This window comes from Schistocerca nitens, chromosome 6, assembly GCF_023898315.1.
Source record: "Schistocerca nitens isolate TAMUIC-IGC-003100 chromosome 6, iqSchNite1.1, whole genome shotgun sequence".
NCBI classification, from domain to species: domain Eukaryota; kingdom Metazoa; phylum Arthropoda; class Insecta; order Orthoptera; family Acrididae; genus Schistocerca; species Schistocerca nitens.
The window spans coordinates 600365487-600384223 of NC_064619.1; the positions used below are offsets into that span (position 1 = coordinate 600365487).

At 46.1% G+C, this 18737-nt stretch overlaps 1 protein-coding gene across 1 annotated transcript in view; it reads right to left on the bottom strand.

Moving 5' to 3' along the window:
* LOC126263087 (leucine-zipper-like transcriptional regulator 1) overlaps positions 1 to 18737 on the bottom strand; it is a 79115-nt gene that overhangs the window by 29699 nt on the left and 30679 nt on the right. Inside the window, exon 2 of the mRNA XM_049960087.1 lies at positions 6212 to 6794. Within this exon, the coding sequence (XP_049816044.1) occupies positions 6212 to 6783 (572 nt within the window). The 5' untranslated portion in view covers positions 6784 to 6794. The remainder of the gene's footprint in view (positions 1 to 6211; positions 6795 to 18737) is intronic.

An 18737-nucleotide genomic window follows, 5' to 3' on the forward strand; every position in this document is an offset into this window, starting at 1 on the left:
GTAGAAGAGATACTCAATGATAACTGATGAAAGGAGAAAATATAAAAATGCAGTAAATGAAGCAGACAAAAAGGAATACAAACGTCTCAAAAATGAGATCGACAGGAAGTGCAAAATGGCTAAGCAGGGAAGGCTAGAGGGCAAATGTAAGGATGGAGAGGCATATATTACTAGGGGGTAAGATAGATACTGCCTACAGGAAAATTAAAGAGACCTTTGGAGAAAAGTGAACCACTTGCATGAATATCAAGAACTCAGATGGAAACCCAATTCGAAGCAAAGAAGAGAAATCAGAAAGGTGGAAGGAGTATACAGAGGGCCTATACAAGGGCGATGTAATTGAGGGCAATATTATGGAAAAGGAAGAGGATGTAGATTAAGATGAAATGGGCGATACGATACTGCGTGAAGAATTTGACAGAGCACTGAAAGACCTGAGTTGAAACAAGGCCCCGGGAGTAGACAACATTCCGTTAGAACTAAGCCTTGGGAGAGCCAGCCCTGGCAAGATGTATGAGACAGGCGAAATACCCTCAGACTTCAAGAAGGATAGAATAATTCAATTCCGAAAGAAAGCAGGTATTGACAGGTGTGAAAATTACCGAACTATCAGTGTAATAACTTACAGCTGCAAAATACTAGGACGAACCCTTTACAGACGAATGGAAAAACTGGCATAGCCGACCTCGGGGAAGATCAGTTTGGATTCCCTAGAAATGTTGGAACACGTGAGGCAATACTGACCCTACGACTCATCTTACCTAGCGAGGTGGCGCAGTGGTTAGCACACTGGACTCGCATTCGGGAGGACGACGGTTCAATCCCGTCTCCGGCCATCCTGATTTAGGTTTTCCATGATTTCCCTAAATCGTTTCAGGCAAATGCCGGGATGGTTCCTTTGAAAGGGCACGGCCGATTTCCTTCCCAATCCTTCCCTAACCCGAGCTTGCGCTCCGTCTCTAATGACCTCGTTGTCGACGGGACGTTAAACACTAACCCCCCACCCCACCCCCCACTCATCTTAGAAGATACATTAAGGAAAGGAAAACCTTCGTTTCTAGCATTTGTAGACTTAGAGAAAGCGTTTGATAATGTTGACTAGAAAACTCAGATTCTGAAGCTGGCAGGGGTCAAATACAGAGAACGAAAGGCTATTTACAATTTGTACAGAAACCAGGTGGCAGTTATAAGATCCGAGGAACATGAAGGGAAAGCAGTGGTTGGGAAGGGAGTGAGACAGGTTTGTAGCCTATCCTCTATGTTATTCCATCTGTATATTGAGCAAGCAGTAAAGGAAACAAAATAAATATTTGGAGTAGGAATTAAAATCCACAGAGAAGAAATAAAAACTTTGAGGTTTGACAATGACATTGTAATTCTGTCTGAGACAGCAAAGGGCCTGGAAGGGCAACTGAACCCAATGGACAGTCTTGAAAGGAAGAAATAAGATGAACATAAACAGTAGCAAGACGACGATATAGGAATGTAACCGAATTAAATCAGGTGATGCTGAGGCAATTAGATTAGGAAATGTGACACTTGAAGTACTAGATCAGTTTTGCTATTTGGGGACCAAAATAACTCTTGATGATCAATGTGGAAATGAAAATGAAGTCCCATGCTTCTTGACAGAGCGTTGGGGAACGATGCGAGAGATCCGCACCGCCGTACTAGGCAAGGTCTTAATGGAGTTGGTTTGCCATTGCCTTCCTCTGACCGTAATGGCAATGAACAACACCCAGTCACCTCGGGGCAGGTGAAAATCCCTCACCCAGCCGGGAATGGAACCCGGGACGTCGTGCTCGGGAAGCGAGAAGGCTACCGCGAGACCATGACCGGCGGACATGGTTGAAGCAGAGAGGATATAAAACGCAGACTGGCTGTGGCAAAGAAAGCGTTTCTGAAGAAGAGAAATTTTTTAACATCGAGTATAGATTTAAATGTCAGGAGGTCTTCTCTGAAAGTATTTGTATGGAGTGTAGCCACGTATGGATGTGAAACATGGACGACAAATAGCTTAGACAAGAAGAGAACAGATGCTTTCGGAATGTGGTGCTACAGAAGAATGCTGAAGATTAGATGATCACATAACTAATGAGGAGGTACTACTGAACAGAATTGGAGAGAAGAGGAATTTGTGGTACAACTTGACTAGAAGAAGCGATCGGTTAGTAGGACATGTTCTGAGACATCAAGGGATCACGAATTTAGTACTGGAGACAGCATGGATGGTAAAAGACGTAGAGGGAGACCAAGAGATGAATACACTAAGCAGATTCAGAAGGATGTAAGTTGCAGTAGCAGAGATGAAGATGCTTGAACAGGATAGGGTAGCGTGGAGAGCTGCTTCAAACCAGTCTCTGGACTGAAGACCACAACAAGAACAACAACAAGAATCTGTATTACTACTTCAACACTTCCCTCCTATACATATGACTAGACTATTCCTTGATGCCTCAGAATGTCTATCAGCTTACTCCTTCCTTTATCTAAATTTTGCCGCAAAGCTCGTCTTCTTTAGTAACTCGATGTACTCACCCTACCTTCAGCATTGCTCTGTAGCACTAAATTTCAAACAGTTATATTTTCATCTTGGCTATTTTGTATGCTGTCGGGTTGTATGTCGGGTGACAAATTCCAATGCCACCGGTGTCTGGTGCACGTCCAGATACGTCTTCGGCCTGGAATCTCTTTGACTAGAGTGATGAGTCCCGCTTCGAAGTGAGCCCCAATGAGTGGAAAAGGCATGTCTGGAGACGCTCTGGACAGCAGTGGGATAACAAGCTGATTGTCAGAAGTGATGGTCTGGAGTGTCATTTCATTCCATAGCAGGACCCCTTCAGCTGTACTTTCGTGCAACCCTTAAAGCACAGCGATACGTCGGCGATATTCTGTGCCCTTCTTCATGATAAGACATCCTGGGCCCACATTTCAGTAAGATGATTGGTGTCTGCACATGGCGAAAATTTCTGCTGCCTGTCTTCGTGCTTGGCAAACCCTACCATGGCCAGCATGGTCCCCAGATGTCTCCCCAATTAAGTACGTTTGGAGCAATATGGGCAGGGTCCTCTAACCAAATGCTTAGTTGGTAATAATGCATGGCCGACAATGGCATATCGTGGAATTATTACAATAGGATATCATGTTATAAATAACACGAATTGGGCTTGGTACCACTAATGTTCTCCATAGTTACATTCGGGAGACATACGATATAATCACTCGAAACAACTCATTAATTGTATATCGCAAGGGACATCACTGTGTAGAACATTACAAGATTGACCAGTGGGAGGAGTTTCACTGCGATCAGTCGCAAGTCCAGTTTGCGCAAGATTGTAAATGGCGAGCAAGATGGGACATTGCTGATACCCCTGAATACCACTGTAAATGAGCGTTTGGCGTCATTGGCCGGGAGACCCCTTACAGGGGAGGTTGTAAATGGCGACCAAGATGGGACATTGCTGATACCCCTGAATACCACTGTAAATGAGCGTTTGGCATCATTGGCCGGGAGGCCCCTTACAGGGGAGGTTGTAAATGGAGAGCAAGATGGGACATTGCTAATACCCCTGAATACCACTGTAAATGAGCATTTGGCGTCATTGGCCAGGAGGCGCCTTACAGGGGAGGTTGTAAATAGCGAGCAAGATGGGACATTGCTGATACCCCTGAGTACCACTGTAAATGAGCATTTCGCATCATTGGCCGGGAGGCCCTTTACAGGGGAGGTTGTAAATGGCGAGCAAGATGGGACATTGCTGATACCCCTGAATACCACTGTAAATGAGCGTTTGGTGTCTTTGGCCGGGAGGCCCGTTACGGGGGAGGTTGTAAATGGCGAGCAAGATGGGACATTGCTGATACCCCTGAATACCACTGTAAATGAGTGTTTGGCCGGGAGGCCCCTTACGGGGGAGGTTGTAAATGGCGAGCAAGATGGGACATTGCTGATACCCCTGAATACCATTGTAAATGAGCGTTTGGTGTCATTGGCCAGGAGGCCCCCTACGGGGCAGGTCCGGCCGCCTTTGTGCGGGTCTTATTACCAGGGGTGTTTTTTAAGTAAGTACCGTTTTGAAATTTAAAAAAGACGTGCTAAGATATCTCAATAATTTTATTTTTACATGAAAGCCTGTACCTTAATCTACGCACTGATGCCATTACAGTCTGACTCTTCCTTGTTGACGTTGTGTACTGACTGTTTAAGATGCCTCCGATAATAGTGAGGCCCTCCGACTGTGAAGTACGGGCTGTTATAAGATTTCTTTGTGCTAAAGGCCTAAAAACGATCGATATTTGTCGTGAGATCTGTGCAGTTTACGGAGAAAACATTATGTGTGGTGGAATGGTAAGAAAGTGGGTGAGAGCGTTTAAAGATGGCCGCACAAATGTGCATAATGAACAACGGAGTGTGCGTCCTTCGGTCGTTAATGGAAGTTTGGTGCAGGAAGTGGACAATAAAGTGAGAGAAAACAGACGCTTTACGATTTCCTCCTTGCGGGATGACTTTCCTTATGTTTCTCGTAGTGTTTTGTGTGACATTGTGACCGAGCACTTGAATTACCGAAAATTGTGCGCATGTTGGGTACCGAAAATGTAGACGGATATGCAGAAAACCAAACGTTTATACAGTGCATTGACTTTCCTTGAGCGGTACCACAACGAGGGTGATGATTTCTTAAGCCAAATTGTTACGGGCGATGAAACAAGGGTGGCCTACGTCACAGCAAAAAAATGGTTCAAATGGCTCTGAGCACTATGGGACTCAACTGCTGAGGTCATTAGTCCCCTAGAACTTAGAACTAGTTAAACCTAACTAACCTAAGGACATCACTAACATCCATGCCCGAGGCAGGATTCGAACCTGCGACCGTAGCGGTCTTGCGGTTCCAGACTGCAGCGCCTTTAACCGCACGGCCACTTCGGCCGGCCTACGTCACAGCAGAATCAAAGCAACAGTCCATGGAAGTTGAGCAAGGGCATCATTTTGCTGCAAGACAATGCCCATCCACATGTGGCGAATCAGACCAAAGATCTCACCACATCTTTTCGATGGGAAACTCTAGATCATCCTCCGTACAGCCCCGATCTTGCGCCCAGTGAGTACCATCCGTTCCTGCACTTGAAGAGACACCTGGGCGGTCAGCGTCGACGAAGTCAAAACAGTGGTGATGCAATGGTTAACAAGTCAGGCGGCAGACTTCTATGAGAGGGGTATTCAAAAACTGGTACAACGTTATGGCAAGTGCCTCAATATTGACGGAAATTATGTAGAAAAGTAGATTAAGGTACAGGCTTTCATGTAAAAATAAAATTATGACATATCATAGCACGTCTTTTTTTTATTTCAAAACGGTACTTACTTAAAAAAACGGGCCTCGTACGTTCGACGCTACATTGGGTGACCTGCGCGCCGGATGGGGATGAAATGATGATGAAGACAACACAACATCCAGTCTCTGAGTAGAGAAAATCCCCAACCCAGCCGGGAATCGAACCCTGGCCCGTCGGACGGCAATCCGTCACGCTGACCACTCAGCTATCGGGGCGAACCTGAATACCACTATAGAGCAACATGACATGTGGATATGCTGAAGTAAAATGTCATAGTAAAAACTACAGTTGAAGTATTTAACTGAAAATGTTGATAATATTTTCCAGTGTGAGATGCTGAATGATTTTCTTAAGTGTTAGTTTACTGTAAAAATCATATTTGAGTATTTCATTCCAACGACTACTGTGATGCAACTCTCTGGTCAAACGTCAACAGAATTTCTAAATCCAATGCAGACACCTGTTCAGATGGTTCAAATGGCTCTGAGCACTATGGGACTTAACATCTGAGGTCATCAGTCCCCTAGAACTTAAAACTACTTCAACCTAACTAACCTAAGGACATCACACACATCCATGCCCGATGCAGGATTCGAACCTGCGACCGTAGCAGTCACGCGGTTCCGGACTGAAGCGCCTAGAACCGCTCGGCCACCACGACCGGCGCAGCCACCTGTGTAGCAAGGACTTGTTCTGGGTGTGCTGTATCATCAGGCCACACCCTACAGAGTAGCGCTATCGGGAATTTAAACACCTCTGCATCTTGGCCGCTGCTGCACAAGGATATAATACGTAACATAACCGTGCTATTGCGATAAAAAAAGTGAAAAACAAGGAATAGCTCACAGGAAAGAAACCACACAGGAATTCATACCATTCTGCCTCTAAAGTCTTAGCGTCCCCCAGCAGACGACAGATCTCCACACTGACTTCAGTGTGGTGCCGAAGGGCGTTCGTCCATCCCTCTGTAGCCATGACTTCTTTGTAGTGCGAGCTGATGAAGTTGATGGCCGCCGCCTTCAGCTTCGGGCACATATGTTCAAAGGCGAGAACGGCGCTGTCTGCAGCATTATCCACGGTCAGTCCGAAAATCATCTGCTCCTCGCACTGCTGCTTCAGGAGGGACACGCAGTATTTGTCGGCAACTGCGAGCAGCTCTGCAGCGACACATTCCAGCAGGGGCGCTTCGTCACTGTACATGAACTGCAGGAGCTGCCCCAGCACCTCGTGGCTCATGTCAATGGCAGTGATGCTGCCGCCAGTAACTTCCAGCACCTGCTCTCGGAAAATGGCGGCGAACACAGTGCTGCGCGCAGTCAGCACAGCTCTGTGTGCGGGCAGCCAGAAGCCGTCCACCATGATGGTGACGTCAGCAGCATGCCCGGACGACATTAACGCCACCATGTCGTCTACCAGAGTCCCTCTGCGCTCTTCTCCCTCTTCCATGGCTCCTCCACCTGCAAGAAAGGGTACAGTGTTGCCAATTTTCTTATGGCTCCTCCACCTGCAACAAAAGGGTACAGTGTTGCCAATTTTCTTATGGGCTGTCTTTGTCTTAGATTGTCCCTTTGATAGTATACGTTCACAATACTGGTACACATTGAAATCCCCAATCTGCAGTACTGTAGCACAACCCTAGATGAGACCAAACAAAAGAGCACAGGTTTTACTCGAAATTCGCCACACATGACGCTTCTCTGAAAGTTACAAATGGTTAAAAAGACAGATGAAATGAAATCGCTGTTTTTATTGCGTTTTCAGCGGAATTTTTCGTAGGTACGACCTAAATCAGAGGTGACAGTAGATCTTTTTGATTGATCACTGCGCAGATGTGAGCGTGGAGGGGCTCCACTTAATAATTACAAAAAATGTGATCGTAGGTTTCAGCTTAGAACGGCACTTATCCTCCAACGTTTGGTATTGCCCCTACAGCGCCTGTCCACAATATCCACAACTACCGTTCTCACCAAGCGTGCCCTGCCGACTGCACATCAACTGGTCATGTTATTCAGCGTGCACTCTACCAACCAGGGTTCTTCCATAAGGGGGGGACTGTGACGGGTGCACCTGGCTTGTGAGGCCAAGGTCAGGAACCCCGCCAATGACCGAGACAGCTGTCTGCTGACCTCATCCCCCCCCCCTCCCGCCCCCCCTATACCGCGTCCAACGACGCCGTTAGTATAGGTAGACTTGGTGGTCGGCGGGGGTCCGACTGGCCCTTCTAGGGCCAGAATGCAAAAAGTGGAGATGGGCAGCGCTATTTTGGCTTTTGTGGCGGCGCGCTACGATACTGTGGTACGGCGATTTCAGTGTGTACCAGGACTGCAGACACTGGCTGAACCTAAAAACAAACCAAACATGACAATTATTTAATAAAGGTGTGACAAAGTCACCATTCTAGTAAATACACAGACGCTGATAAGTCAAAACATTATGACCACTGCCCACCGCGCCGTTATGGAAGAATAAACGACGGAGCTGATGCAATAATAAAGGAACACCAACACGAAGAGGATGCTCCGAGAGGACTTCTTGGATCCAGGTGCTTCTGATTGGCTGTGACGAGGACTCGTACACTCGTGTGACATGTCCAGGGATCCTAAATGCAGAACGTGAAGAAAGGAAAGACCATACGTTTACACTTTTGGTAACGAAGGACTCTGACCACCTCGAAATGACTGACTGCTGTATGCCACATTCTGTGCGCTGGACACTGAGACGATCCGCATATTAGAGTGCAAGATCTGAAAAAAGTCTCGAAAAGACGTTTATCTTTTCTTGTAATAATGACATATGCGGACGCTGTTGATAGTTTAGTAGGGGCTATGACACTGGTGTCAATTTTTTTCAATATTTAATATTTCCTTAGATATATTAACTTGTATATTTTCCATCAGAGATACCCCATACTTTGAAGCCAGAGAGAAACTCTCTGGAGCCGGGATGGTTCTCTTCTGACAAATACAAACTAAAGCGACTGGATAACAGACACCGTTGACAAGCAAAAAAACCCTAGAATCGAGCAACAACAGCCCACGTGAGTTCAGTTTGACATGTTGCCGAGTTGCCGTGTCAGAGTGCCCGAAACGTTGGAGATGCTGTCAAATGGTGGAGATAGCACTGTTACGAAGTTGTACGAAGTTGACGAAAATTACGTGGTTTTTTTTGTTGTTTTTTACTCACTTCTAGCCTCCGCTGTGGGATATTCTATTGTCGATTGACAGATCTTGGTACATAGATACATAGATGAAAGATTGAAAAGCAACACCATCGTATTAATGACCATGTCTTTCAGCGTGTACTACAGTCGTTACGTCTTGTATAACTCAAGATGATCTCAGCAAGCCGGTACAGGTGTAGGCTACGCACGGACAAAGGGTATGCATATTTTTGGACTATAGTTTGACGTAGCCCACCACGAAGCCACATATTGTGTATATTTTCGAAGGTTACATTTATAACAACATAAACATGCTTTTGGAGTAATTGGCTGATATCCGTCGCCAAGCCTCAACCGTCCACAACCCACCCCGCTCACGTACACACACACACACACACACACACACACACACACGGCACAACGATCCGGGCTCAATCAGTACGATAATATACACTTAAGAAAGAAAAAAAAACAGGTACACCTGCCTAATATAGAGTAGGGCCTCCGCGAGCACGCAGAAGTACCGCAAAACGACATGGCCCGGACTCGACTAATGTCTGAAGTAGTGCTGGAGGCAACTGACACCATGAACCCTGCTGGGCTGTCCATAAATCCGTAAAAGTACGAGGGATGCAGATCTCTTCTGAACAGAACGTTGCAAGGCATCCCATATACACTATGTGATGAAAAGTATTCGGACACCCCCAAAACATACGTTTTTCATATTAGGTGCACTGTGCTGCCACCTACTGCCAGGTACTCCATATCAGCGACCTCAGTAGACATCATGAGAGAGCAGACTGGGGCGCTACGCGGAACCACGGACTTCGAACGTCTTTTGACACTGCTAACACCCTCGGACGTTTCAGCCCTTCTGTAAGGACACTGTAGGGCTGCATCCTCGCTGAACGTGTTGTCATCCCTTTGGATTGCAGCGCGACCGCAATTTTTGCTCCTGTGTACAGGCTGGAACCACTAGGCACCTTTCAAAACCGTTCACATTTGAGCGGCAACCGAAGCAGCAAAGGGTACTTACGCTCTTTTAGCCATCCTGTTTTCCGCCCTGCTATGGCGTGATCCCGAGGGACTGCAACATTAACATGTGTGCGAATAAAACGGAAAAGGGGTAAGACCGCCTCCCCCACCCCCCACCTCCAAGTTCGGCAACAACGCGGTGTGCCACCCACGCAACTTCGTTGGGTACGTTACAAAAGTGCCTGTCAGGAACTGACCAGTTCAGCCTGACGGCTGCCCTAGCGTCAGAGGGTAGGCAAACCCCAGAAAAGGTGTGTCGAAATGGTTGCCCATTCCATAGGCGCTAGAGCAGGTGCGGGGCTGATTTCGTGTCCAACCTTCTGAAAGCACATTTCTAACGCGCTCAACAAAGATGAGCGAGTGGCACGGAGGGCGCTGCCGAACTGAAGACCCTTAAACGGACCCTTTGCAATTTTATTCACGCACGTGATAACGTTGTACTCCCACGAGATCACGCCACAGAAGGGCAAGAGACTGGAGTGTTGGAAAAGCATAAATACGCTTTGCTGCTTTGTATCACATTCAAATTTCGTCGAATGTGTTTGAATGGTCCCCAGTGGTTCCAACCTGTATACGAGAGCAAAAACTGTGGTCGCGTTCTGATCCAAATGGGTGTCATCAGGTTCAATGGGGATGAAGCCCCACAATGTCCATAGAGAAGAGGTGAAATGACCGTGACTGTCGGCAGTGTCAAAACATGTCAAAAACATCTTGCTGTTGCTCATCGCACTCCGAACTGTCGTTTTCGATCGCGAGATGTGTGGAAAACAACGCCTCAGGAAAAGGTGCAGTTTCATTGACGCCCTATATGCCTTTCTGTGTCGATTCTGAGCAGTGTTGTGTCTGAAACGTTTTTTTCGGCCATCCGTAATAAAAGAACGCTTTTTCAACGCTGTGTCGCAGTTGTGACGTCCATTACAGAGACGGCGAAAGGAGGCGTGAAACGTTGGTGAGAGGGGTTATGACGAACTTCTCATCGTGTGACACGTCCACGGTGGCGTTTGGTAGAATTGCGTTGAATTTTGGTCCCAGTGTGGCATCATTACCCTAATTGCAGCTCACAATACCTTTTTCACATATATCAACACATTTCTGTCTGAAACGTCGCAGGTTCAAAATGGCTCTGAGCACTATGGGACTTAACTTCTAAGGTCATCAGTCCCCTAGAACTTAGAACTGCTTAAACCTAAATAACCTAAGGACATCACACACATCCATGCCCGCGGCAGGATTCGAACCTGCGACCGTAGCGGTCGCGCGGTTCCAGACTGAAGCGCCTAGAACCGCTCGGTCACACCGGCCGGCAAACGTCGCAGGGTGCGACACTTTTGCACCATTACAGAGGAGGGTTGTAGGCACCTTTGAGCCAATGCGTCGCAGTCGATTACGGTGTTACGAAAAAGTCATCCTTTAATTCTGTTCTGCATTGTAATTCTGATGTTCCATATACAGGGTGTTACAAAAAGGTACGGCCAAGCTTTCAGGAAACATTCCTCACACACAAAGAAAGAAAATATGTTATGTGGACATATGTCCGGAAACGCTTACTTTCCATGTTAGATCTCATTTTATTACTTCTCTTCAAATCACATTAATCGTGGAATGGAAACACACAGCAACAGAACGTACCAGCGTGACTTCAAACACTTTGTAACAGGAAATGTTCAAAATGTCCTCCGTTAGCGAGGATACATGCATCCACCCTCCGTCGCATGGAATCCCTGATGCGCTGATGCAGCCCTGGAGAATGGCGTATTGTATCACAGCCGTCCACAATACGAGCACGAAGAGTCTCTACATTTGGTACCGGGGTTGCGTAGACAAGAGCTTTCAAATGGCCCCATAAATGAAAGTCAAGAGGGTTGGGGTCAGGAGAGCGTGGAGGCCATGGAATTGGTCCGCCTCTACCAATCCATCGGTCACCGAATCTGTTGTTGAGAAGCGTACGAACACTTCGACTGAAATGTGCAGGAGGTCCATCGTACATGAACCACATGTTGTGTCGTACTTGTAAAGGCACATGTTCTAGCAGCACAGGTAGAGTATCCCGTATGAAATCATGATAACGTGCTCCACTGAGCGTAGGTGGAAGAACATGGGGCCCAATCAAGACATCACCAACAATGCCAGCCCAAACGTTCACAGAAAATCTGTGTTGATGACGTGATTGCACAATTGCGTACGGATTCTCGACAGCCCACACATGTTGATTGTGAAAATTTACAATTTGATCACGTTGGAATGAAGCCTCATCCGTAAAGAGAATATTTGCACTGAAATGAGTATTGACACATTGTTGGATGAACCATTCGCAGAAGTGTACCTGTGGAGGCCAATCAGCTGCTGATAGTGCCTGCACACGCTGTACATGGTACGGAAACAACTGGTTCTCCCGTAGCACTCTCCATACAGTGACGTGGTCAACGTTACCTTCTCTGACGCTGACATTAGGGTTATCGTCAACTGCACGAAGAATTGCCTCGTCCATTGCAGGTGTCCTCGTCGTTCTAGGGCTTCCCCAGTCGCGAGTCACAGTCTGGAATGTTCCGTGCTCCCTAACACGCCGATCAATTGCTTCGAACGTCTTCCTGTCGGGACACCTTCGGTCTGGAAATCTGTCTCGGTACAAACGTACCGCGCCACGGCTATTGCCCCGTGCTCAACCATACATCAATTGTGCATCTGCCAACTCCGCATTTGTAAACATTGCACTGACTGCAAAACCACGTTCGTGATGAACACTAACCTGTTGATGCTACGTACTGATGTGCTTGATGCTAGTACTGCAGAGCAATGAGTCGCATGTCAACACAAGCACCGAAGTCAACATTACCTTCCTTCAATTGGGCCAACTGGCGGTGACTCGAGGAAGTACAGTACAAACTGACGAAACTAAAATGAGCTCTAACATTGAAATTAAGCGTTTCCGGACACATGTCCACATAAGATCTTTTCTTTATTTGTGTGTGAGGAATGTTTCCTGAAAGTTTGGCCGTGCCTTTTTGTAACACCCTGTATACTCGTATTCATCTGCCTCCGAAGACTACCACTAAGTGAGTCTGTCCAGCAACTGGGTTCGGGCCTCTATACTGGAAAAGACTTTGGACTGGGCGTAGCAAACATTGTGATGAGGGTAACTAACGAGGGACACGAAGGAATAGCAGATATTAGCAGCCTGGTGTGCCAGAGCAATTGTAGCTCCAGCACCACTTATATCTGTCAAGCAGATAAATGTCTTCTGCAGTTCCCCACATTGCTGAAAGCGAACTCTGGGATGGTTCTTTTTAATTGGACATGGCCGATTTCCTTCCCAATATTTCGCCAATCCGAACATATGACACCATACTCGAAGGGAAGCTTAATCCAAACCTGCCTCCTTTCCTTTCGCTATATCGAATAGAGTATATACAATCCCTGAGTTTCTCCCGGCGTATTTTATAATCAAAATATCCACGGGTGTACTGCCGGTACACAGTGTCCAACGGGCACAATATTTCGGCAATCATACATGTCGCCATCATCAGGTGAACTGACGGAATGAGCTCCTGTGAACGTGACGGCACGGAGATCCGTACGCTATGGTTGCTCAGAGGGAACTGGGTTCGGTCGCGGCGGCGGCCGATTTAAATACCCTCCGCCCGCGGCGCGCTCCCTCCGCTGTCCGTGCCCCGCGCCAAGGTCGCGCGGTGGAACAGATTGCGACGGCGTCTGAGATGACGTCGGTGTGATGGCTCTGTCCGCCGTGGTCGTCACAACTATACATTTGCTCGATTTACTCTTGATTAACCCAATCGCTGGTTCCCAAGCCTTGCTAAGATTATAGCCACAGTCACGGTTTATGAGGTCGTCATTGGTGCGAATTTCGAGGGCCTCTCTAACAACGCTGTCCCAGTATCTCGACGTCTGTACCAGAATCCTCGTGCGTTCATAGCGTGATTTTCCGACAATGTTCAGCGACCGCCGAGTTGCTCGGATACATCAGTCGAGTGTGCCTCTGGTGTTCACGGCATCGATCCTCGACGGTACGCATCGTCTGACCAATATACGACTTGCCACATTGACACGGAATCTGGTACACGCCGGCCTTCCTACTCTAGTACATAGGGCGCGCACTATCAATGACGCAGAGAGTCTACCCCAGGAATTGGAACATCTGAGAACTGTATTTCGAAAAAATGGGTACTCAGAGTGGCAGATTCAACGTGCTCTCCGCCCAACCACTACAGCACAACCTGTGGAGGTGGATGAAATCACGAGGGAGGAGGTAGACACTGCGTTTATTCCATATACAGGCGCACTCTCGGGGAAAATCGCCCGCATTTTGAAGAAACACCGGGTCGGAACTGTGTTTTGTCCTCCGAATAAAACTCGTGCACTGGTGGGGAGCGCCAAAGATGACCTCGGTTTGAGGAAGGCCGGCGTGTACCAGATTCCGTGTCAATGTGGCAAGTCGTATATTGGTCAGACGATGCGTACCGTCGAGGATCGATGCCGTGAACACCAGAGGCACACTCGACTGATGTATCCGAGCAAGTCGGCGGTCGCTGAACATTGTTTGTCGGAAAATCACGCTATGGAGTATGAACGCACGAGGATTCTGGTACAGACGCCGAGATACTGGGACAGCGTTGTTAGAGAGGTCATCGAAATTCGCACCAATGACGACCTCATAAACCGTGACTGTGGCTATAATCTTAGCAAGGCTTGGGAACCAGCGATTGGGTTAATCAAGAGTAAATCGAGCAAACGTATAGTTGTGACGACCACGGCGGACAGAGCCATCACTCCGACGTCATCTCAGACGCCGTCGCAATCTGTTCCACCGCGCGACCGTGACGCGGGGCGCGGACAGCGGAGGGAGCGCGCCGCGGGCGGAGGGTATTTAAATCGGCCGCCGCCAGGAGCTCAGTACGTCAGTTCACCTGATGATGGCGACATGTTTGATCGCCGAAATATTGTGCCCGTTGGACACTGTAGAGCGGCAGTACACCCGTGGATATTTTGATTAGAGTATATACAGTCTGCAACCATTGCTCTGTTTCGTAGCAACATTATTCTCAGTTGCATTACCGGAAAATTCCGTTCCTGGTTTCTCCACAACATAATGTCTATTTTGTATACATCATTATTCAAAAACTGCACCATGAGAAAACTGGCTGGCTGGCTCTGAGCACTATGGGACTCAACTGCTGTGGTCATCAGTCCCCTAGAACTTAGAACTACTTAAACCTAACTAACCTAAGGACATCACACACATCCATGCCCGAGGCAGGATTCGAACTTGCGACCGTAGCAGTCGCACGGTTCCGGACTGCGCGCCTAGAACCGCGAGACCACCGCGGCCGGCGAGAAAACTGGTTATCACTATTATTATAACTTTTAAGATTTTGAAGTGTGAGTAGGACATGCACCCTGAAACTGCGAAGCAGACTTTGCAGTAAACCGGTGCATATGTTAATGTTCTTGCAAGTATTTCTCCTTCACAAACCCAAAATCAGATTATAGAGCATTAGCTCTGGCGTGCGAGTAAGTTACAATAGTGTAGCCTGCAGGAAATGGATTTTACTTCAACTGAAGTTAATTTATCTTATCATGCGACAGATATCATGAGGAAGGAAATTTTTTGATATGTCACGAATTCGATCCGTATCTCAACAATGAAACAACGCAGGTAAACATGTTACCACCACCACGAGCGCGAAAGCCTGTTAAAACAAAGTCACGTACACTGAAAAACTGATTAAGAGAGCTAAGCTTTTAACATACATCCAAACCTCCAGAAGTCATACTCAGATCCGTACCAAACATTGTACGTCGACATAGTATCAACCAAAACACGGACTTAGTTCGTGATATGTGCTATCGTCCAGTAGAAGGTGCGTAAACGGTAATTAAAAGTAACACCAGAACGACGAAGGACAGGAAAAGCATATCTGTGAATGTTTGATTAGCAGATCTCGTGATGTTGAATTGGTTCCTGCACGGTACCTCAGCGTGTTCGGTCAGAGGGTTAGCCGCCCTCTACAATAAAAAAAAAACAAAAATAGAATGGATCATTGATGAACTTGAACGTGTGTCATGGGACGTACGCCAAACAAATGCAACAAAAAAAAAGTTGGAGGAGCTTGAGGTCGGTGTACCAAAGGCCCTGCGTTCAAACCCCTTTGATAACAATTTAACTGTTCGTGTGAAACTGTTATATGGAAGAACATTTTCCTAACACGTAAAAGGACTTTTCGAAGTTCGCAGCAATGTTCTTTTGGCAGCCTGCTTTCGTTTCGTTACTTGAAAGTAGTAAACCTATAGAGTACATTTGTTTAGATAGGAGTGGTGTTCTGGCGAAACATGTGCTACGGAACAGACACCACGCGTGATGAAGGAGATATAACATTTTCACTTATAACACTGTAAAAAAAAGTCATCATTGGGGGTTTGAACCCATGATCCTTGGTACGAAGATCTAAAGCTGTACCAACTTCCCCACGGAAGCTGTTGGTATTAGTGTTTCATAATTTTGCTTTTGATGTGCTCCGTAGTTATGGTGTTATTTTTACTAAAGTTTAGGCCCGTTTCGCTGGACGACAGCACATAGTACGAACTAAATTGGAGTTTTGGTTGATACTCTATCGCCATACAATGTTTGGTACCCATCTGAGTGTCTGACATCTGGAGGTTTGGGTGTTAAAAATGAGCAATAGTATAATAGCCACAGGTGTGCCACCAAGACTTGAGATGTTTATGTCAGATTATTGTTACCGCGACTACGATATTTATGTTTATATTAGCAGAACAGATGTGCTGACGCACAAAAGATACTGCAGACTGCGAACTAGGATAGTAGGAAAAAATTCTAATGAAGCACAGCAGAAAATTCCAACCAAAGAGGTTCTATGCAACAAACGTTACAACGAACAACAATGAGAAACAGTTCTTCGCAAAATATATGAAACACTATTTACACTCATCAATTAATTAATAACACCGCTATTGAAACAGAATGTATTGTGACCGCAACAGAGAGTAACAAATGCAGCAGCATAAAAATAGGTTGGCAAGTGCAGAATCAACAACAGAAGATATTAAACATTAAAACACAGATTAAAAACAGATAAAGAATTAACAGTTGACCGACTTCTAGAATCGCCCCTTGCAAGGTGACTGTTAAACCGAGCCGGCCGAAGTGGCCGTGCGGTTAAAGGCGCTGCAGTCTGGAACCGCAAGACCGCTACGGTCGCAGGTTCGAATCCTGCCTCGGGCATGGATGTTTGTGATGTCCTTAGGTTAGTTTAACTAGTTCTAAGTCCTAGAGGACTAATGACCTCAGAAGTTGAGTCCCATAGTGCTCAGAGCCATTTGTTAAACCGAATCCTCCACCGGGAAACACGTCTGGTGTGTCATACGTGGCATTAGTGACAGTACGTGTCATGTGATAGGAATCTCTTATCAGCGCACCTATTTTGTACGACTGGTGAGATATGCCTCCTTGCACGATATAGGTGTTCGCATGAATGTGAATGTGATCATTCCAAAGGAAATCGTGAAACCATAATAGTTTGTTACATAAGCTGCGCAGCAAATCAATGCAACAGTTTTACAAACATGCAGTTTCTTTGTGCTCTATAAAAAGATAAATTTCTGAAGTTGCGTTTCGTTTTGGAAGTGTTGACTCTTGAATTCCTTTGTTATAACATAGTTCACACCCGTGTACTTGTTTCTAATTCTGTGAGACGTCTATGTGGTATCTGTCACTGTTCAGCACATTTACTTGCGACGGCAACATATTCTTATCACATGTAATTAATGTATAGTATGACAACTGCCAAGACTACAGAAAGAGAACAAACATTTCAATGACCGGACGGACAGTTCATAATGATGTGAAGAAAAAGGCATAAGGCAGTTTTGAAGACCGCTCGCCTGTTTGGCAGTCCAACACCATGACAACTTACCCACGACACTGCTGCTGTTAAAGCTTGCTCTTTATCGCATTTTTTGTTCTTGGGCCGTTCACTGTTTCCATTTTACTTTTTCTTCATAGTTCAGTATACTTCTTCCTGTTTTCATGCTTGATCTGTGTTCTGTTTACGACGGGCTATCCACTGGGGCCATCTTACCACTAAATCTGAGTGGGGTGCGATGGGGGCTTTTCTGTGAGCTTCAAGAGAAAAATCTCAAAGCAACTGTGAAGTATGTCGGTGAATGGAGTTGGTGAATTGGTTTTTATTGAAGGTAAAATGAGCCACTTTCAGTACCTCAAAATACTGAGGGACAGTCTGCAAATGAGTGCCGAAAGCATGAGGACTGAGTAATATTATAAGTTTAACCAAGATAACGACTAGAAACACACGGCCCGGAATGTGAAGATGTTGTTATTGTTTAACTGTCGAATGGTCCTTAATCGCCCACTCAATCACCCGACTTGAATGTGACTGAGAATCTTTGGGACAAAACTGATAAAGAAATAAGGAAAACACCAATAAAAAAATGGTTCAAATGGCTCTAAGCACTATGGGACTTAACATCTGAGGTCATCCGTCTCCTAGAACTTAGAACTACTTAAACCTAACTAACGTAAGGACATCACATACATACATGCCCGAGGCAGGATTCGAACCTGCGACCGTAGCAGCAGCGCGGATCCGGACTGAAGGGCCTACAACCGCTCGGCCACAGCGGCCGGCAAAAACAAACTGCAGGAAGAGATGCAGAAATCTCCCGAGTACACCTAGAAATTAGTGGAGAGCATTCCAAGTCGTCTCAGAGAAGTAATTAAGATGAAAGGAATGCGTACCAGATACTGAACTCTTGGACAGTAAGTAGAAAGAAAGGTGTCCGAATAATTTTGTGCAACATTGGTTTTTGTTTTTGATCGTGTTTTTAATTCCTATGTTTGTATTTGAAGTGTCCTCTCGAAGTACGATGGACATTTTGTTTTTAATTTCTTACAGGAACTAGTAGTATACTTTATACCAGTGCTTTATTATTACTGAAATCACTAATACGAAGGCAGATATGATGTCTGTGCGAATAATCACGTGAGTCACTGTATCTGGATCTCGCTGGCAGCAAGATATTCATGTTCAGTTTCGTATTCTCAGATATTTCGATGCTGTAGCTACAGCTGCACGATGTACCAGTCTAGATTTATGAAGTATTGACGTAACAGACAACGTCTTTAACGGGAATAGAATCGAAAATTCTCTCA